The sequence below is a fragment of the Trifolium pratense genome, linkage group LG5 (genome assembly GCF_020283565.1).
Source record: "Trifolium pratense cultivar HEN17-A07 linkage group LG5, ARS_RC_1.1, whole genome shotgun sequence".
Taxonomy (NCBI): domain Eukaryota; kingdom Viridiplantae; phylum Streptophyta; class Magnoliopsida; order Fabales; family Fabaceae; genus Trifolium; species Trifolium pratense.
Window position 1 is genome coordinate 17,913,638 of NC_060063.1, and position 22,370 is coordinate 17,936,007.

General features: G+C 33.7%; 1 protein-coding gene across 2 annotated transcripts; it reads left to right on the plus strand.

The window, feature by feature from the left end:
* The first annotated feature begins 174 nt into the window (after nt 1–174).
* Nucleotides 175–21,545, plus strand: LOC123883662 (vacuolar protein sorting-associated protein 54, chloroplastic-like). 2 transcript variants are annotated; one of them, XM_045932561.1, is made up of 19 exons: nt 175–1,302; nt 1,903–1,965; nt 2,291–2,370; nt 3,676–3,790; nt 7,482–7,559; nt 8,691–8,847; nt 9,460–9,548; nt 11,260–11,516; nt 12,520–12,691; nt 14,245–14,328; nt 14,422–14,792; nt 15,083–15,236; nt 16,275–16,356; nt 16,477–16,556; nt 17,631–17,792; nt 19,017–19,084; nt 20,221–20,301; nt 20,395–20,651; nt 21,219–21,545. In XM_045932561.1, exons 1-18 carry the CDS (start codon nt 517–519, stop codon nt 20,531–20,533), a joined length of 3,018 nt encoding a protein of 1,005 aa, XP_045788517.1. In that variant the 5' UTR covers nt 175–516; the 3' UTR covers nt 20,534–20,651; nt 21,219–21,545. The 2 variants fall into 2 exon arrangements, with proteins under 2 accessions (XP_045788517.1, XP_045788518.1); XM_045932562.1 differs by lacking the exons at nt 19,017–19,084; nt 20,221–20,301; nt 20,395–20,651; nt 21,219–21,545 and having other exon boundaries at nt 190–1,302; nt 16,488–16,556; nt 17,631–17,766.
* Nucleotides 21,546–22,370: the final 825 nt, after the last annotated feature.

A 22,370-nucleotide genomic window follows, 5' to 3' on the forward strand; every position in this document is an offset into this window, starting at 1 on the left:
TAAGCTCACGGGGAACTTAATTTCTATGTTAATATTATTTTTTTATTCATATTTCTATGTTAATATAAAATAATATAAATAATTATGCACTAACAAAACAGATTAATTAAATTCATATTAATATTTAAAAAAAAAAATCATATTTATTTGGCACATTCGATACCGGTTTAAAGTGAGTCCCAATCCCAACCCGGTTCAAAACACCGGATTTTTCCCATACCAAAGATCCTCTTCCTTCCAGTCTCCATTTCCATCATTTCATTTCTTCACTGCAAAACTAACAAACCTCAACTCTCGCTCTCTTTTTCCTCCTCCTCCAGTCCAGATCCCAACCTTTCCCATTCCTCACCCTCACATGCATCACTAATCCAACCAAACTCAACTCAATCCAAACTATTCTCTCTACAATCAATCAATCACCACTCTCCGATCTCCCTCTCACTATAAAAACCAATGTTCCCTCACTAATCCCTTTCTCTCCCATTCAATAATAATAATAATAATAATAATCCACAAATGGATTCCCCACCTTCCCAACAAACGTGGGGAAGATCATCATCATCATCAACCCTTTCCACTGCAACACATCTCAACCGTACAACTTCATCACCTTCCTCATCTTCTTCTCCATCTTTCTCCAAAGATTCAATTCAAAGCCTCTCTTCCATTCTCAACAACCCTCTCTCTTCAACCACCGTCTACCCTCCCGAATTTTCCCCAATCTCTTCTTCAATCAAAGCCACCTCCGAAGTCACCCGATCCGATTTCATCTCTTACCTAACAACCGTCTCCGATCCTTTTCACCGATTCGATGACATCCGTAAACACGCTACCAAAGAGATCTCCGGTAACGACGTCGATGGCTCCGGTGCCGGTCAAGCGCTTGTAGCTTGTTTACGTGAGGTTCCGTCGCTTTACTTTAAAGAGGATTTTCGATTGGAAGAAGGTGCTACGTTTCGTGCTGCGTGTCCTTTTTCTACGTTCAATGAGAACGCTGTGTTGCAGGAGAAGCTTTCGCAGTATCTTGATGTGGTTGAGCTTCATCTTGTTAAGGAGATCTCGCTAAGGTCTTCGTCGTTTTTCGAAGCGCAGGGACAGTTACAGGATCTTAATGGTAAGATCGTTGAAGGATGTGCGAGGATTCGTCAATTGAAGGATACCGTTCGGCTTATTGATTCCGATTTGGTTGAGTCTGCTAGGCAGATTCAGCAGCTCAATGGCACCAGGACGAATCTGTTGGCGCTTCAGCAGAAACTCAGACTTATTTTATACGTCAATCAAGCACTCTCTGCTCTCAAATTGGTTCGTTTTCTTATTCTGTCTCAAGATTCAATGTTAGTGTGTGAGTGGAGCTTAGTTCAATTTTGGATTTGAATGTTTTTGGTGCGATTCATTCATTTTAGAGATGAGTGTTTTAAGATTTGGTGCCGTGAATGTTAGAAACTCTACTTAGTATGGTTATGGAGAATTATGGAAAGCTGATTGCAGTTAACTTATGTGGCTTTTTAGATTTGTTAGCTTGTGAATTATTCCGAGTTTCAAATTCCGACTCCTTGTAGGCATTTGTGCTGGAAATGTGGAAACTATAGTGAATAGGATTAATGTATTATGGAGATTTGTGGGGAAACTACTTTGTGCCTTTGTAGTAGTTATGTGAGATTGTTAATTAATCAATTTATGCGATGGGTTTCCTCGAAAATTAGTATGTCTGTCACTGGATGGGTTTCATTGAAAATTAGTATGTCTGTCACCGGATTAATCGTCACATTTTGTTGATATGTATTGTCATTTTGTTTGGTTTTTGCCATGTTTCCTTTATTATTTTAGTTTTTTTTATGAATTGTTGTTATTGTTCGGCAACTGGAAATCCATTTTAAGTTGATATATTTTGCTGTGATACAGCTTGTTACATCTGCAGATTGTGCTGGAGCACTGGACGTAACTGATGATTTGCAACATTTACTGGTATACTTTAATTATTATTATATGAAATCGTATGAATTTTATTCTTAACTACTTCCTTTATTCATGGTCGTAGCCTTAGTTCTGTTCTTTTTCTTTTAATGAGCACTATATGTGTTTGACCTATCATGACTAGGAAAGGGTCCCAAGTCCAAACTTGTTATGGTTTTATTTTAGCGGAGCCAACTTAATAGAATATGATAGACAACTCAACAGACTAGAGTTCTAAATTTTATTCGAGTTGAAAAAATCCCAAGTACAATGTAGTTACTAGTGAAATTTTTTTTATGCTAATTTTAGTCTTATTTGTTTCCTGTACCTTTGGTAGGATGGAGATGAGCTTACTGGCTTGCATTGCTTTCGTCATCTTAGAGATCATGTAACGGGATTTATAGAATCCATAAACAGGTACAATTTAGTTCTGTCCTGATCTATATGCTACTGTTTATTTGCTCTTAGATTGTGTATTCCGTTAACCTGCATCTAAAAATTCATTTGACAGTGCTTTCTCTGCGTTTCTTGATTTTTGATCAGTAATAAATGGGAGGGAATAGGGTTGAATTATACTATCTCTGTGTTTGCCTTTTAATGGCCTGGAAGGGTTGAAACAATGATTCATTCATGCGCTGCACTTGGGCTATCTGTGAAATCTTTTGTAGAATGGGTAGAAAAAGAAATTGTTTTGACAAAAAGAGTAGTAGAGGAATGCAACCATTGAATATCAATATATCAATATATCATCCTAAAAGAAACATAAGTGAAAAATTAAGACCCTGGAGAAAGATAAATCCACAAAACTTTGGTTCTTTTTGGAAACCAAGATATAGTTAATGATGTTTTTCCTTTTGTACCCTTACAAACATCAAATGCATGCATTAAATGAATTAAGGGTAAAAGAGTCTAAACTTATCTAACTTTATTATTTCTTAATATGTGTGCAAAATCCTTAAAGGACCACAGATTAGGGGTGGAAGGAGTAATATGCAACTGTAGTGAATTTTAATTTATAATGTAGTACTTCCTTACTGTTGAATTTGTACATATATTGTTGCCAATGTTTTGAATATATAGGTTTATAAGAATATAGATAGGTGCCCGATGATACAACACATTTTTATAGCATGACTCTGCTTCAGTCTGCTGCAGATTATTCGGGTTGGTTTATCCAAGTAAAACACATAATTTGGATTGGTAAGAAAGAAAAGAGAGATACAGGATACTAGAGAAACGAATCAGCTAATGAGATGCTATATATTGTGACCTGGAAACGAGGAATCATCAACAAATGAATTAGTTCTTTATTTTTAATTTGGATAAAAAGATGGTTGATATTGTGATTTGTTGTGACTTGGAAACAAGTAATCCAAATCTTCAAGTGTGAAAATTCAGGAGTGTCTTTTTTTGCTCGTGGCATTTAACTTTGTTTAAGGGTTGATCTTAACAAGCTAAATTCATATTTTTTTATTACGGTTCTGTGAATCTGACTCCAACCTAAAGGTCAATTGTTTCTTTGATTCAAACTATATTCATCCGTATTGCTTTATTTTATAATGTTTTAAACTTATGCTTATCTAAAACATGTTTTCTTTGTATAATGCTTGTAACTTTAAAATCTGATATAACGGTAAAAAAGTATTGTAGATTTTTGAAGAAAAAACTGAAGTTGTCTTATATATTGAATGTTTTTAGTAATGTATTGTATTATTTTTGTAGCATTCTTTCAGCAGAGTTTATTCGAGCATCTTTACACGATGCTGCAGAATCAGATGCGATAATTTTATCTAAAGCTAAAGCAAGAGCTTCCATTCCCATGAATGGCAAAGATGAAGTAAGATTGTATCTTCAATTACTTTTATCTTTAACACCTGATTTTTTTTTTGTTTCTTTTATTTTATATGATATGATATGAATCTGTGCCGGAAATCTTTCAAATCTTTACCATTTTGTTTTAGAGCGGGTAGTGTCATAGCGGTTTTTTCATGTAAACTGTAGTTGGCATATTTTAAACTCATATTTAACGGCTTGGATTGAAAACTATAATGTGTTCTCACCTCCACCCAATTAATTATTTGATTTCATCTTCTCCATTCCAACTCCAAATGTTTTTTGTTTTCGTCGAACCACAGCCCTCCCCTTGTGAAAAGAAAATAAAACTTGTAAGGAAATCAAATTTGCTTGTGTTTTACACCTCCATCGCTAATCGCACAGAATAAAAGGGGTTTATGAACTCCACCATTTATACAAAATAGAAAGGGATTTGATTAACGATTTATGAACTCCACCGTTCCAGTTATACTAGTAATCAAAATTGTCATTTGACCTAAAAAAGTAATCAAAGTGTCAGGAGAGCAATTTCTGGAGCATAATGTAAACATCAAGATTTCAATCTAAAACCCACTAAAACATCAACTATTCTGACGGCGATGGGGCTGATTAAAACAACCGGTTTGGGGTTGAAAAGGGGAAGATGAAAGCATAACATAATTTGGGTGTGGTCAGAAATAGAACATGATAGATTTTTCATGGAAACTTTGAGACTAATTTTTCATTGAAACCTTAATCTAAGCCTTTAATTAAAATCTAAAGGATGTAATTGAGTGATCTCATTTCTCATATTAAGTAAGGGTTCTCACAGGAGTCACTCCCTATATACATTAACACACCAATAGTTCAACATTTCAAGTTTCAAATTCATAATAAATCAGAGTAGCATAAAGATTCAAATGCATAACTTAGAATTAGGAAAAACTCGAGAAAGGATGCTGCTTACTGTAGTGTGTACACAGTCTTTGAAATGAGAATAACAGTAGCCTGTAACTCTGGAATCATTATATTAAACATTAGACAAGTATTACATGATACACATTAAAATAAGATTCATGAGCTTTCAAGCATATGCTAGTAAACCAGAGGTGGTCAACTATCCTTAAACACAAAGAAATTAACCAATTTAGGAGAACCCTGAAAAGAGGGAGTGAGTCAGATTCTAACTAATGAATTCAAGCAAAAAGACACTTCTATAACTAAATGTTTCAGCAATGAAGGCTGACAATGTGGCCTGGCCACAATAAAAGGAAGATTTTCCAACAGTTCATTCATAATATAATACCATTAGCACAAGGGGAAAATACAGTTACCTCCCTCAAGGTTTTGCTATGCGACACATAGACCCCCTCTAGTTTTAATAAATCACTCACCTCCCTTCTAGACTAATGGTGTTTACCATCGTCACATAGAGAGAGAGAATGCTCACTCATCCTTTATTTTTCATCTTCTAACACTTTCTCTCCCATACATCGCCCAATCATTTTTTGTTTCTACTTGTAATTCAATTTTCAAACTGAAATAGAGCTGACAATATACTCCTCCAATATACTCCTGTAAAAAAAAAAACTAACGGCATCTGATTTGAGAGAATAATTAACATATTTCTTAATTTATTTTCTTCTAATTTTGGGTTTTGGTACTGTTTGTTTTGATTGAATCTCAATTTTCTGTTAGATTTGAGGGAACAAAGATATATTCATGAATGTATTTTGTGGTTTACTGAAAAGGTCGAAATCGTTCTTTTTTTGCTGGAAAGGGTCATTTTTGCTGTAGTTTCTTCAAGTCAAAATCGGTGGTTGCAAATTGCAATTGATGGATCTTGCGATAGAAATATGAGAAGGATAATAGTCATTTAATGCAAAAACAACGAACACTGTAGGCGGAGCATGGTGGATTATGGAGGGATAGAAGTTAATGAAACAGAGCATAAATAAAAGATCAACATGTTCCATGAAATCTATGGGTTTCTAATGTTAGTTCCGTGTATCGATAAACATTAACCGTTGATTCTTAACGGAGTATGAATGGGTGAAATTGGGAGGGGTCTGTCTGACCAATAGAGAAACAAATAAGGGAGGTTTGTATTCATTTTACTACTAGAGAGGGGGGGGGGGTGATTGTCATTTAGTGATACCTTAATGGTGGTGGATGTAGTTTTCCCTTAGCACAATAATAACTCAACATTCTGATATGGGACATAGCACTATTATATAGAAAGAAGACATTATCCACTTACATTTTTGAATTATTGATGAGGATTATTTTATCTTTTATATTTATGCTAATTAGGATTTGCTGATTAGAACTAATTTATCTATTTTATTTTAGAGTTATTCAGCTTCCTTATCTTGATAAGATTAGGATAACAAAATTTTGAATTTTTAGCATTGTTAGGATTGACTCTAACCTTTAGCCTGTATTAGTTTTTATCCAAATTCAATTAGGACTCTTTCTGCTGCTGTAGCTTATTTAAAAGGTATATCAATTAACCAAGTAGTTAATGAACGTCAATTAAGGTTGAATTGATTGAGATTACCCAAGTTTGATCCCTAGCTGGACAATTCTTTGTCAAGCTTCACTTACCTCCCAGTCAAACACTGGATTACCATAGCCCATTTTTCATATGAATCAGAGGGTTATGGTAAAAATAGGCATGTAAAATTATCAAATTATTATTATTGAGAAACTTGCAGGAGGGGGCACGATCAAGGACGAGCCTGCTTCTTGCTTTTACTATAAGATCAGAAGAAAGATTCTACTGCCTCTAGACTTGTGACTCGATCCCACATGAAGGTTCATAACACATGCCAGCTCCATAATAGATGAAATAGAAACCACAACCTTGTTGAATAGAGATTCAGATTTAATGGTAAAACTGAAAGAATAAAATGTTAAATATGAAACTGAAAACTAGTAGACTAGTGAGCTTTTCAGACCCGCAGCACCTTGCTCTGTGCAGTAGCGGGTTTTAAATGAAGTTCTAAAAACCCGAGTTTAGAGTTTCACTTCCAAATGGGTTTGTCATGGATTGACTTGTGATTAGTATGAACAATCCACAGTCTAAACTCTTCCCTTTGTGTTGGAACGTAGTTGAGTAGTTGGATTTTTTTGTGGGTATGAACCGTCTGGTTCCCAGAGGAAGGGGGCCCAGGTAATCCAGAGTTCGGCCGCGAGGTAAGCAAAACTTGAACAAAAATTGTTCCCATCAGGAATCGAACCCGGGTTCTCCGGAACGATTCATCCTAGGGGGATCTCATTAACCTTGTTGATTTTTGATGCCTTAAGCACAATGATAAATAATTCCATTCCGTACTCTGACATTTGATCCAATGTTTGAGAAGCTCAAGATCTCACAATGTTATGCTTGCATGAATTGTGTTCTTTGTTATTAGCTTCTGTGTGCATTTGTGTTTTGATAATATTATTAGAGATACAGTATAGTTCCTACAACACTAAGCTTAGGCTAACTTGTGTATTAGGCTACTAGGAATTAATCTGCTATATCAGGTCATGACTAGCCTACTATAAATGGCAGTCTGTAATTGAATTGTAACAGCCAATTTCAGAATCAATGAAAACTGAATTGAAGATTCAACAGTTCTCTCTCAATTCTTAATAAATATCAAGTCAATTGTGATCTTTTGAAGTTGAGGATGCAATTTTTGATCTAACCCCTACCTGATCATAACCAGGTAAAGTTGGAAGAAGAAGAAGAAACAACTAATTTCAAAGATAGTCTTCTCCCTACAGTAATTGGCTTGCTTAGAACTGTAAGTATTAATTGCATTTACTCTGCAAATATTTATTGCTTATGTTTGTTCAATTTCTATATCATGTCGTGGAAGTTTGAGTATTGGCTTTAATTTATGAAAAATATTTACCAAGATCCATGCAACTAGCTATGCCTTTTCTACTTTTGAGGATATTCTGTTCCTTTATCCTTGATAGTGATTTGTAAACGCTTGGCATTTGGTAACAGATAAATGAGAATAAGAAAAGAGAAACAGAAAAAAATCGTCTGAGATCCTGTACCGTAAAAATGGTTGATGAACTGTACACAAAGAAATAGCACCGTGAAAGTTCCATTTTGATGCTGTCAATGTGATTCTCTTGAAATTCCTCGTGTTTCATTCTATTAGTTCTATGTGATGCATGAAATCTGAAAACCTTGGAGTGGCAGAGGAAGTCTTGGCCATGGGTTATTTTATGTGGAATTGGAAAAATAATAAAGTATGCTTATTAGGCGGGGTTTGATTGTGGTTTCCTCATGCCATCTATATTTTCAGCTTATTCACTATGTACAAAGTAGTAAACTATGTATAGAATACAACAACACCACCCAAGTTTTATCCATCTAGGTGGAGTAACGGATATATGAATAGGACAACTAGCCTTAACATGCATTATTTCAAAAATAATAATTGCACATATGACGGGCATTCATTGATGCGACTCTTTCTGGGAGGGAATTTGTTGACTTGGAATCAAAACATTTTTGTCCATGACGATGTAAGTTGAAACTTGTCTATTATTCCAAGTTTCCCTCCCCCCTTAGCGTTTGTAGTGTAGGATCTTATGATTTCACATGATTTGTGGGGAGAGGCCTACGAGATATCCTTACTATTGCTAAAATTTCAGTCTAGCATAGAATTTTTTTTTCTTTTCAACTATCATAGATTTTATAAAAACAGATTAAGAAGGGGATTTATTTATTTTAAATTTACTCCTTGTTCTTCCGGCTTCTTGAAATGCATGTCTATGGTCCTTTGTTGGATGAGTTTTATCTTTGCAGGGGATCATACTTGTTAAATAATACTGTACCATTTTGCCCAGAGAACTGGAAAATAGGTTTTCTTGGGTTTAGCTTGATGTGGCTTAATTAATGATTTTCTTATTTTCAGGCTAAACTTCCCTCTATTCTGAGGATCTATCGAGACACACTGACTGCTGATATGAAGAGTGCTATTAAAACTGCTGTTGCCGAGTTGCTTCCAGTTCTTGCTTCCCGAGGTTCAGAATCAGAGTTCTTTTCTGGAGACAGAGCTGTAGAGGCAGATGGTGAGATTTTCTTTATCATAACTGTTGATGTTTGGCAATGAGAAATTAATTCTTATGTATGTATATATATATATATATATATATATATATATATATATATATATATATATATATATATATATATATGGGAAGGGTTTAAGTCTTATCGGTTTAATATATGCAGTGTTACAACATTAAAAACTCGAAAACATAATTTTTGTGTTGGTCCAACCATTGAATAATAACAATTTGTTAGATTATTTAATTCACATCTCATAAAATGTAAATAAGTTTGTAATCAGATGGTTCTTATTTTCATATATTTCAATAATGCATATGGCGTTATTTTTGGCATATCTCAATGACATAATGAATAATTTTACATTAATGTGCATTTTGATGAGTATGATAGTAAATTTCAATCCTACGAAGATTAAAAAATATTTTATTATTGCTTCAATTACAATTAAGGAAGATTCAAAAATATCCTATGATGAATTTTGAATTACCATTATCTGATAAAATGTTAGCGAATGATGTTAGTGTCCAAATATTACACAAGTGTAGTGTCATCAAATAATGGCAGCGTCATTGAATAATGGTTCAAGTTTCTAATGTTAAATCGTGACTCAGGTGGTGGTGCTTCACTTGCTAGCAAGTTAAGGAGTCTCTCGTCTGATTGCTTTGTCCATCTTTTGAGTGCTATTTTCATGATAGTACAGGTAATTTGTACTTGACCTTTGTTGTGTCCATCTAGACTATAATTTTGTTAGTTTGAAATTTATTTAGTCTTAATAAAATAGAGGATGTGCATTAATTATTTCTTGCCGGTATTGCGGAGATGGATAGTCATGGATACAAAATACATGGACTCTGCAACTAATGAAAATTTTAAAATGTTGCCATGCTTTTGAAATGTCCTGTCACTTGGGCACATATATTTTGGAGGTGTTCCTTGCTGAAGTTTTGGTGTGCCCTCCTACATTGGATTTGGAGCTTATTACAGTTCTGGCATGAATTGAGAAAGAATAGAGGGAAATGCAGAAAAATTCTAACTGAAATTAATTTGACTTAATTGATACAACACAACGGTGACTGCTCACGTTTATAAATGAGAAGATCACAGTGAAGGAAACGGATTACAGAACTGACCGCAACCATCAGTCCTAACAAACTAACTGACTGTTAGATGTATATAACAACAAAACACTAAAAAAACAGAGCACATGAACCACTAATAAACCCAGTACAAGTTGCAAGTAGTGATAATTATCATTCAATAACTTTTGGATGTTGGATGTGTGTTCCACGGTAAAGTTTTGGTGTGCCAAAGGGAAACAAACATTGTTTGGCAAATTATATTTGGCCTTTGTGGTCCTTTGGTCTTCTGTCGGAGCTAAACACTTTATCATTTTAGGGAAACTCTTTGATCCTCAACTTATCTTGGGATAGGGTTGTACTTGTTCCAGGGTTTTCATGTAGAGATTGGGCTACTTTGATGCATATTTTACTCTTTTATATCATGTGATGTATTTGTTTTCTCTTCATATTTTGGAGGATTTCTGGTTATCCATTTTGGAGGAGGCGAGTCTTATATGTATCTTAAAATAATATTAGTATGAGTTTAGATAATATCCTGATTGTATTTTCTGGGATTCTTTCTTAATTGTCCTTTTTAGTTGATTCTATTCTTTAATCTTTAGGGATTGGTTAGGTTGGCTTCATGCATATATATGGCGCGTTCTCCTTTCCATGATACATATAAATACAATATATTTTCAATCTGCAGTCCAATTGTTTTCTTGTATGTTATCTCTAAAGTGGTCATTATGTTAATGGAACTCCTTGAGTGTTCAGCTTTTTTCTTTATATTTGTGAGAATTTGAAATCGTGAGTTATACCAACAAATATCACTTATACATGAATTGAAACTCTTGCTTATAAATTCTTGTATTTTTTTTGTTGACAATCTTGTGGTGTTTCCCTAACTATTATAATACTTAGAACGTGTTAAACCTCAAAACGTTTTATTCATGACATACATATTGTTTGCATCTATGAGCGAGTTCTGCAATCACCAGGACTCAGACATTTCCATATATTACATCGGTTTTAATAGCATTAGATTGCATTGTATGCTGTATACTTTTTACTGTATAATTTTTGTCTTGGATGCATTATGCTTTCATTATCAATGGCCATTGCCCAATAAAAGGATAATTGACTTATGACAACTTATTATGTTAAAATTAAATGACATGTTTTATCTTCTTAGGAATACTCTATGCATTGGCTGCATTTTATGTACAAGCATAGGTATTGTGTGTCAAGCATTACATCCATGTTACTGAAATTTAGTTTTCCAATGGTTTGCAGTTTATCAGCTGTTTTAAGAGTGATGTAATAAGATTTTTTTCTTTTTAGTGATTGCAGGCACATTTAGTGCGGGCTGCTGAAGTGAAAAAAGCCATTGAATGGATTTTGAGCAACTGTGATGGTCATTATGCTTCTGATTCAGTTGCAGCTGCAATTGCTCATGGTGCTGCAGCGGCCGAAATATCCCAAGATAGTGAGGTTCATGGTACTATGTTTTTGCCATATTCACCGCAAAGAAATGTTGCCAAGGGTCCCTCTTTTCAGGGAAAAGTAATTGATGCTTCAAGCTCCTCAAACATGTCAAAAAATTTCAGGTTAAATCTAGGCTCTTTGTTCTAATAGACTTGTATTGGAAAGTTTTTCTGGATTCTTTTTTCTAGATTGAAAAAATTCCATAATTTATGATGTAGGAGCTAATTTTTCTCTCACAGAAGCACCTAAACTTACTAATGAAGTAAAGAAATACAAGCTTTAAGTTAATATAAATGATAAATAATTGTGATGTAATTAGAAAATTTTCTTATTGTTTTGCGCAAACAATTTTTTTTTCCTTTAATAGGTATAACTGTTTGATTCTTTATTGAATTGGTGACAAATGTAATATATTGAATGGGGACTTTTCCTTTCTAGAGTCCATATTGGTAGGAATCTTTTCAATCATCAGGATACTATGTATATGTCATAAGGCAATTAATTCAAAAGTTCAATCTGATAGGTTAAGGTACACAAAAGGCTTTATACTAAAAACATTATACAACTATCCTATCATTTAAAAAAGTACGCTACAAAAAAACCAAATGGGAGAAAATTGTGAGAGGAAAGTTAAAAGAAAAATGAGCTGGAATATTATTAAACGCCACTACTTTCTGTTCCCTTAAGACTTAAGTGGTTTGCCACATGACTTTAGCTGTGGTAAAACCATCTAATTTATCTGTGGTACATTTTCTTGTTCCTAACACTATCTTTGCAAACATAATAACATCTGTCACCTTAACGATGTTAAACCAGTATGTATGGTGATGGTCCTCTCAAATGTTTTATCTTGTCATCTTATTCGGCCCTAAAGTAGTCATTTTTCTGTTTCAAATGCTTCTAGGATTTAAGTAGTGTATAATATTTCTTTTTTACTGATCACTGGTAACTAATTGCTCTTATGTGCTCTCTCTTAAAAAAATGTGGATAATGGGTATTAAGAATTGGTATATGGATTATATAAAATAAATTATACTTAGATCTAGTATGCTTTCTGCAATTACTTTTATGTTTTAGTTGCTGCCCTATTTGTTTGATGTTCTCAAAGAATCTGGTCCTAAACAGAGCTGATGTATTGCGAGAAAACGCAGAAGCTGTCTTTGCAGCATGTGATGCTGCTCATGGAAGATGGGCAAAGCTTCTGGGGGTCCGCGCCGTTCTCCATCCTAGGTTGAAACTGCAGGAGTTTCTAACTATTTACAACATCACCCATGAGTTCATTACAGCTACGGAAAAAGTACATATTTTATTTTGGCTTAAAATTTATATTGCAAATTATGTGCTTTTAGGGCCCGTTTGGTGTGCAGGATAGGATAGAGATATGATAGGATAAGAAGATGGATAATGATAGGATATGATAGTGACATGATAAGCACATATCATGTCATGTGTTTGGTGCACACAAGATCAAAAAGAGGATATCAATATTTTATCATATCCTATGTTTGGTGCACAGTTGATATTGACATGATAAAATACATATATATATTTAAATGGAAAAATTATTCTTGTAAAACAAATACAGTTTTTTATAAAAAAAATAATTTTATATTTTACATGTTGAAGAAAAATTATCCTATTGTATAATCAAATTTTACATAATTTAAGAAGAAAAATTACACTTGTTAACATAGCAATTAAAAAAAATAAAAAATAATAATAGTAACAACAGGTGACGACGATGAATCAAAATCAACTTGATTCCACCCAACTTTCAATTTGATTCCATCTATGATGGCAGTAAAATAATAACAACAATAGGAAAATCTATGATGAATAATGAAACAAGTCAATTGAATACTAGAAAACAAGTAAAATAATAACAACAATCATTGATTCTGCCATCGTCGTCTTCATTGTTATTCTCTAGCTTTTTCCCCCCTTTTATAAAGGCATGGCAGACTCTTTAAATGATTACAGTGCTTGGGGGATTAAAAAAAACTGGAACAGTTCAGGGTGTGTTTGTTTCAAGGTTTGTAATGTTATTCCTGGGAATATGAGATCTGGAATGTAACATTGCTATGTTTGTTTCAAGTTTGGAAAGTTTGTTCCCAGGAATTTTTTAATCCCAGGAATGTTAATTACACATAACTTCTACACTTGTTATTCCCATGCTAATAGGGTGAGAATATAACATTCCCATGAGAATAAAACTCAACTTCCTATAACTTCTCATAACTTCCCACTATCACTCACATTTATTTGCATTTTTATTTTTTCAATTTTTTATTTTATATAAATTTTAAAAACATTCCCAGGAAATCTAAATTTTAACCAAACACATGAGTAGGAATGTTATTCCTGAAAATAATATTCCTAGGAATATCATTCCAAGGAATGCAATTTCATACCTTGAAACAAACACACCCTCAGTGTTGATCGATTAGGGATTGCTGGGAATTAGAAAAGTATAGAATAGAGTAACGATTGGGGGAAGCATGTCGACTAGGGATTTATGGAGAATAGAGATAATTAAAAGGAAAAATGTCGGTAAAAATTGTAGAAGCAGTTGCCACAGAGAATCGAACAAGCGTCTTTGACAAATAGAAAATACAAGCGCGCCTGATAATATTATGCTATCAGGTTGTTAACCCACCAAAAAATAAGGATTAAAATAACAAAGGAATAGTTGGATAGGATTAGTAATAGGTTATATTTATCCTTTCCTCTTGGTGCACCAAACAAGAGATTTAAACATGATAGGATAGTGTTATCATATCATGTCTCTCTATCCTGTGCACCAAACGGACCCTTAGTTCCCCGATTGAATTCCCACATTCAAATTAACAGATTGGTGGAAGATTGGGATACAGCATCCGTGGGACACTGCAGTCACAGGCCAAGGCTTTTATTGATTTCCAGCATGATTCTCGGGTCAGTTTAAATTTGGTGCTTCCATTATATTATATAATACTTCGTCATAAAAAAAATGTTAATCTCTATTAACAGCTGTTGCTTTGTATTTAGATGTCAAAAATTAAGGCTGTGCTTGACCAGGAAACTTGGGTGGAGATAGATGTTCCTGATGAATTTCAATCCATTATCAATATGCTTTTTTCATCGGATTCACTGTCTTCTGGGAACCTTAATGGTGTTGAAGAAGATAATTCAATCAGTTACCATGATATGGCGACAAACAATGATGCTCGGCCAATGGCAGACACTGGACAGTCAAATGCTGAACAGAATGTGGAGCAGACTGATTTCACGGAAGAATCTAAGAAACCAAATAGAGGTCATAGTAAATCGCTAGAGAGTATCAGCACCGAAAAAGATCATAAGAAGTCTGCATCTCAGGCTCTTTTTTACAAAGGTGTTGGTTATCACATGGTAAACTGGTTAGTTATCTGGACTGAACTTTGTTCATTCGTTTTGCCCACTGTTGTATGCAGCTTCTATTCTGTCTTCTATTCACTGTTCTCTCTCTCTCTGAATTACCATGTCCATGTGTAGACATTCTTAATTATTTTATATTATTGTTACTATTATTATTATTTTTTATTACAATATACTGCTTCATGTGAGTCTTAATTTGCAGTTGGGTTCACATATATTTTATGATTTTGTCTGATACTCTTTATTTTAGCCTTCAGCTGTGAATACATTAATTTCTTCTGTTTGCTTCCAGTGGCTTGATATTGCTGAAGATGTTGTCAGAATATATTGATATGAACAACCTTTTGCCAACACTATCGTCAGAAGTTGTTCACCGTGTGGCAGAAATCTTGAAGTTTTTCAACACAAGAACATGTCAACTTGTGCTAGGGGCTGGTGCAATGCAGGTACTACTAGTATCGTTCTTTGATCTTTTGAATCCTTTTAAATATAGAAACTATATTCATACAAGTCATATGCATATATTTAGAGCAAAGTCCAAGTGAAGGGACAATACAGTCTCAAACAAAAATAAAACCCAAATTAGTCTCTGACATTTTCATGCTAGGACAAGTTAGTCCCTAGGTTATGTTGAATCGGCGACTAGTTTGTAAGGGATTGAATTGCCCCGTCAGAAATTTGCGAGGGATCAAAATGGGTCCTCACTCAAGAATTTAAGTATTCCTCTATCTCTTTTAATTGGACCATTATCCACCTCAACACTCATTCTTCATATCCAATACTATTAAAATTCTCTCACATTGCCCTTCACTTCGCAACATTCAATGCCATAGAGCAAAAATTGTCTCATAAGCTTGTAAATACAATTGTATGATTCAATAAGCTCTCACTAATGCTTCAATATCGAGATTAGAGAAAAAGAAGGCAAAAATGAGAATTCACGTGTCTTGGACAACTGGGCTATATTTATATATATATATATTTACTAGTAAAGTTAATAAAATAAATATAAACACTAATGATGCCCTTGTTACTCTATTTACATGATACTATAAACTATAACTACTTATTTACATCATCCCAAGTCCCAACACTCCTCTTCTAACTAGAACATAATCGTCATAGGCAGCAACAAACTACCAATTGATTTTGAACCAACCTCTGATGCATGGGTCTACGAGTTTTGGTCCCGTATCATACTCGATAGCTCCGATATATCGTCAATACATACTGACACGCCGGCGACACACATCAGAATTTTTTGGTTTTTGAATAAAATGCATCACTTAATCTTACTGTATCCTAAGTAAATGCCACAACTATTAATTTAAAGACAGAACAGACCCAAGAATTACGTCCCTACTTCCTCTCATATTCGGGTGCTTTTCCCCTTCAACCCGAGACAGTTTTGCGTCTATCCTGCTCTCATTTCAACTAACGTAAGAGATTCGTTTGGTTTCTAATATTTTGTAAGTTTTGTTCAGGTGTCTGGTTTGAAGTCCATCACCTCTAAACACCTTGCGCTGGCAAGTCAAGTCATTAGCTTCATACATGCTATTATTCCCGGTACAAATGCGCACACCTATATTAAGTTTTTTTGAATGTGTTGATATCACAAGAGTTTATGGCATTTTTATTACATGGTTTAATTAAATTATAACTTTTTTTCTTCATTTCTGGTGTAAGAAATTCGGCAGATTCTTTTTCTGAAAGTACCGGAGAGTAGAAAATTGCTATTGCTTTCAGAGATTGATCGAGTTGCGCAGGTACTTGCATAATTCCTATTTCCCCTTCCTTCGTCTGATAGGGTATACTTATGTAGATGTTTGGTTTTAATTGCATTTTTCAATGAATTTCTTTGCTGGAAATATTACTGTTTCTTTTATTTTCCTACTTATAGGTGCTGAATTTTTTTGAATTACAATTCCTCGTATAAGGTGAAATTTTTTATATAGTAGTTTATTTAGTGGAAATAGATTTTCCATTAAATCCCGCTTGCAATAATTCCATTTAATCACCCTTGCAACGATTACCCAATCCTTCTACTTTTCCTTTGGTTAGAAAATAAATATTTTAAAAGGGGGGCAATCAATAGAGTATTTGAGTTTAAAGTCTAAAGTGCTGAGAATGGGAATGAAAAATGACCAAATGTGATAGAAAATGAAAGTGAACAGAAAAATAAAAAATAGAGAGAAGTCTGTGTGAAGCTTACAAATAAATGCGATGACTTGTATTCTACAGAGAAGGTCTTGCACAATAAGTTTTTAACAACTTGTGTGCATTTAAGCTGAAGGTCAATAGATTGGAGTTTGCCGCCTTTGTTAAAATATTGGTTTTAACAAAATGTTTGGGAACAGGAACAAGGACCGGCAAGGAATGTTTTACTCTTCTATATCCACTATAGATAATGTTTTCTCAGAAACTTGTTTTCTCTTAGTTTCATCATGTTCAAGCTCTTTAATATCATCATCTATGAAATTCATCGCATTTTATGAAGGCTTTAAAGTGTTCTGCATGTTTAGAATGATCAAGTTGCATTACACAAAGGGGATATACAGAAACATAATACAAGAGAGAATCTCTCAAATTAAGGAAAAATAATAATATAAGGAAACTGTATGAACAATATTAAACAGAGAGAATATCATATTTATGACTGTAATTAACAGTACCAATGTCATTGTTTCTTATTTTGATTTTGCCTAAAATTTTTTTTCTTCATTTACTGCCTTTCTCATTTTATAAAAAAATGTTTCATTTTGTTTGCAAGAAAACTTCAAAATATTTTGAGAATGTTTACTTTTGTAACATTTAGTGACCTTCATATCTTTTCATTTCAGGATTATAAAGTCCATAGAGATGAAATACATACTAAATTGGTTCAGATAATGCGAGAAAGATTATTAGTACATTTGCGTGGGTTGCCTCAAATTGTTGAGAGTTGGAATAGACCTGAGGATGCTGATCCCCAGCCCAGTCAATTTGCTCGGTCCCTTACAAAGGTAAATAACTGCGCTGATTCACAAAGATAATTGTTATACTTGGATTCTATGTCTACAATTTTTAATTACACACTGTTTGGTACCATTTCATACTTTATTATGATATGCTTTTCTGTTAATCCTCATTCTTGAAGTTTTTCCATATTTTATTGTTTCCGTCTTTTCATTTTTATTTGCAACTCTTTTCCTTGTTAGTTACTGATTATTAATATCTACTTTCATATGTTCATCGAGTTGTAAATTGGTTCTCTGTCAAAATATTTGGTTATTTTATGAGCCTTGTTATCAAAACTATTTTCTGTTAGAGTTTGTTAGGAACCAGAACTTTAGAACTAAAACAATGAATTTAGAAAGTAAAGATTTGTACTATTATGTGAGGAAATAAGGAATTTACAGAATAGAAAAATCTCTATCTGCCACAGGGCCAAGCCCCTACAGAGAGCAGTAGCTCTCCATTCTATTACAACTTCAATATTCTCAAAGATACCTTCCTAACAAGTCACTCTCTGTATTTATCCACCCTTCTCTAACAGAAACGGTTTCACACTTCCTTCCTTCTACTAATGCTGCCAGCTCAACTTAATTTCCCTTCAACACTCTTTCTCTTGCATCCCAATCTTGGGCCCATTATTTACTTTATGGATCAATTGCCCCTCCGGGCCCAGTAAACAAGGTTGGGTTCTAACAGAGTTTTTGTTGGTTACGAAGGAATCACTTTTGAAAGACCATCTTATTATTGTTTATCACTTAAAAATAAATGATCAACTCCTAAAAATGCCTAAATTATTATGTGATAATCGCAATACCCCAATATTGGTTGGTTAAATATGTTAAACAATTGGTTAACTGCAAATGGTTAAATCAGTTTGAAAAATATTAAAATGGAATCTGTGATGAGTCTGTTTAATTTGTCTATGTAAATTGTTAGGACTGTAAGTTGTAACTATAATTCTTTTTTGCCTTAATATTACGCATAGAATCTAAGCTGTATATGATTTACTTAGAAATCATTCTACCATTTGAGTTTGGTTAACTTCAAGAAATTTATAATGACAAATATGGAACATGTATCTAACTTGGTGTGCTTCTAGATATGATGCTGATATATTTGATGTGATGGGTGCTTTGAAATTGATTAAATTTTTTAGCTCTGCTCTCATGCCCAATCTTTCACCAAAGAAATCTCATAATTGGAACCTATTTATATTGTTAACTTGATGCTAGGAAGTTGGATACCTCCAGCGTGTTCTATCTCGAACCTTGAATGAAGAAGATGTTCAGGCAATTTTCAGGTAAGAACCTCAGAAATCTCCTTGTTTCCTTTATTATGATATTTTGTCTAAAAAATGTGATATTAAGATTTCCAGAGTATGAGGGAAGGAAAAAGGGCTATTATCCGGCAGGTCGGACCATTGTTGGAACCCAGAAATGCAAGTATATGAAATAATGTGTTTATGGACTGAAAATGGAGCAAAAGCTCTTACAATGGAAAATAGTAAATGAAAGATAAAGTGTAGAAGGAAATGATTTCCAATCTACCCTTGGAGCTAAGCTCCTCAAAGAAAGAGAGCACTCTTTCTTTTCCTAACCATAATGGGTCCAACTAAAATCTTCCATACCCACTACCACTCACTCACCACACTATTTATAATACTAAGGCATGACAAACTTGCCAACTAAGCACCCCAACACACTATTTACCATATATCCTCACCATACTCTCTATTACTGTGAAGATATGTATAGATTTAAGATATATTCTGTTGAGAAAACAACTCTATAAGATTAAGTTTGTTAGTTTATTCATCCCGATAGTTAAGGGATTAGATCAAAGTTAGTTGTATTCGCTTGCTTATAAATAATAACAGGCTGAGAGTATTTTCTCCCAAGCAATTCAGACTCTCTAAATAATAACCCTTTTTCCTTTATCCCTCATACTCGGCTCTCTATCAATGTGGTACCCATTATCTAATGTCGGGATGATTATTTAAACAGTCGGTATTTTATTGTTTTCTCCAGGGTGACCGGCTGCTGCTAGGTTTTAGGTGTAATTAGTTGATAGAGAAACATTGTTCTGAAATACTAGAGCATATTAGGTTTTAGAAGTTTGTTAGCTGGATATGAATCTTACATTGCAGAGTGCAAACTGATGTATTTAACTATCACGTGACCTCCCAATAATCTCTTGGGTTGGTATTAGTTCTGCCATCAATTAATTGTGCTGCTCGATTTCCGGAATTTGTATTCTTGTATATGATGAATTCTGAAGTAAATTTTTACGTGTTTTTCCATTTAAATGGAAAGTGTAATTAAGGCTGCTACCGTCTCTGCTTCTGTCTCAGCTTATAAAGAAAATTGATTCTGTAATGCTATCATCTAGCATCTTATGAATTCCTACTGTTTACTCCTTGAACTTTCTGTTTTTCAGGCAAGTGGTGGTTATCTTCCACTCACAAATTTCAGAAGCATTTTCAAGATTTGATATAAGCACTTCACAAGCACAGAATAGGTATTTACTTTTCCCAATTTATATTATTTGGACCTAAAATTTTATGACTAATAAGAATGCAATTTGTTTCTAAAAATTCCTCCATCTTGCTAGGTTATATCGGGACATCAAACATATTCTCCAATGCATACGGTCATTGCCATCGGGTGATTTAAATAAATCTGATACCCCTAACTGGGGTCAGCTCGATGAATTCTTGGTGCAAAGATTTGGGAATGCTGCTGTTCAGTAAACTGTATTGTAAAGTAAGAACTCATCATTGGTTTTGTGGGAAGGCTAACCTACTTTAGAGGATGTGAGGGTGATTTAAACCTTCTTCACTCTGCATTTTTGTGTAACACTAAGTTGAGGTAATATTATTGCTAAATTTTGATTACTTATGACTTATGCATATGAATCCTTGTTATCTTCTCGATAAGTATAAATTTGAATTACGGGCCAGTGCCATGTCTGACTTGTAGTTGTTTCACTTTCAGAAGAAATAGTCCAGATTTAGTGCTATGAAAATATAGTCTTTCTTATAACAATACAATGCCTGACAGTCTGACACTAATATTCATTTCATCAAGTTATTTGGTGAACATTGTTTGAATACTTGAATGATAACCCATCAAAATGAACAAAAAAATTTATAAACGACTATATGTTTTCTTGCTGGTTTGTTAGGACAGCTTACTATGTTAATTTCGTTTGTATTTGGTCAACTGGCTGATATATCCGACTAAGGGTTTGTACTTGTTAAATGATAATAAACAATGTTGTTTGTACAAGGCTAGGTGGCAAAGAAAAACTTATAATTTTTTCTAAAGCATCTTATTTGAGTTATAAAGTTCCTGTGTGTGTATAGATTCGCATACACAAGGTGTTCCTTAACTTTCTAGTCCTGAATTTGAATTCTACTTTCTTCCTTTTTTCAGGCCTTTGGTAGATATACAAGGTAATGTATCATTTATGAGCATTGTGTAGTCGTTATTGGTCATTTTGCAGAAGTTTTGTAGCAGTCACTGTTGATATTCAATTCTTGGTTGCTGTCTCATAATTGTAATGTCAAGCTGAAAATAGATATGAATTAGTAAATGAGTGAATTTTCTTCTTCTTATTCTCTTCATTACAGCCATGAATATTAATGCATCAATGTGTACATGATTCGAGATAATCTATAGTGAGATTCCTAAACTGTGTGCTGTTCGAGAGCATACTTTGGTTCCCTTAATAAAGAAACCCCCTTGGTATTCATTGAGTAACGAAACCCTTTCAATGGAAGAATCCCTATTGTATTGTATATATGCACATTTGTAAAGGTTTATGGAGACAAGTGCAAGTGATGAAAAGGTATGACATTTGACCTAATTAAAAAATAACTTAAGTGGTTCAAGAGGTGCTAGGAGTGTTGAAAAAGAGTGCATTCTTACAATCATAGATAAGAGTTAGATTCTTGGCATTTTAAAGAGTGATTGATTCTTATCTCTTGAGCGAATAAAAAGTATGTTGTATAATTATTATATGCTGTTCTATTTTTTTTTTTTCTTCTGTTCTATCATAAATAGAGTTCATCCATATATTGTACCAAAAAATAGCGTTCAACCATATATACAATGTATAGTTTAATCAGATTTTTGTCTATAAATCAGGTAGAGTTTGCTTAGGAATTGTTTGACATGTCATGAAAGATAGCTGGGATAATTCTCTAGTGTTTTTTTTGTCAGGTAGCCTAGATATGTAGCAATTTATCAGCTGTGGCTGTTAAATATGTTCGCCCACTTTTTTTTTTTAATCAATATGTTTGCCCATTAAATCTATAGTACCATAGATTGATGTATACTTGAAAATTTTACGAAAGGTTTCGGCTTAATATATTTTATCAACTACTGCATTACACCTTCTTTTGTGCTCGTTTTGCCCAATTTTTTTAGAGCTTATGCAAACAGCTTATGCAATATAAATTAGAATTTATGCTATTTTATAAGTTTACACTAGTGAAACTTGTAATTTTATAAGCTATTTTATCATAAACTACCTTGACAAACTTATAATAATATATAAAAATTGCATAAGCTGTTTGCATAAGC

Coding starts and splice junctions, on each gene's coding strand:
- LOC123883662 (XM_045932561.1), top strand. CDS start 517: ATGGATTCCCCACCTTCCCAACAAACGTGGGGAAGATCATCATCATCA. Junction 1,303..1,902: donor CACTCTCTGCTCTCAAATTG/GTTCGTTTTCTT, acceptor GCTGTGATACAG/CTTGTTACATCTGCAGATTG. Junction 19,085..20,220: donor GATGTTCAGGCAATTTTCAG/GTAAGAACCTCA, acceptor TCTGTTTTTCAG/GCAAGTGGTGGTTATCTTCC.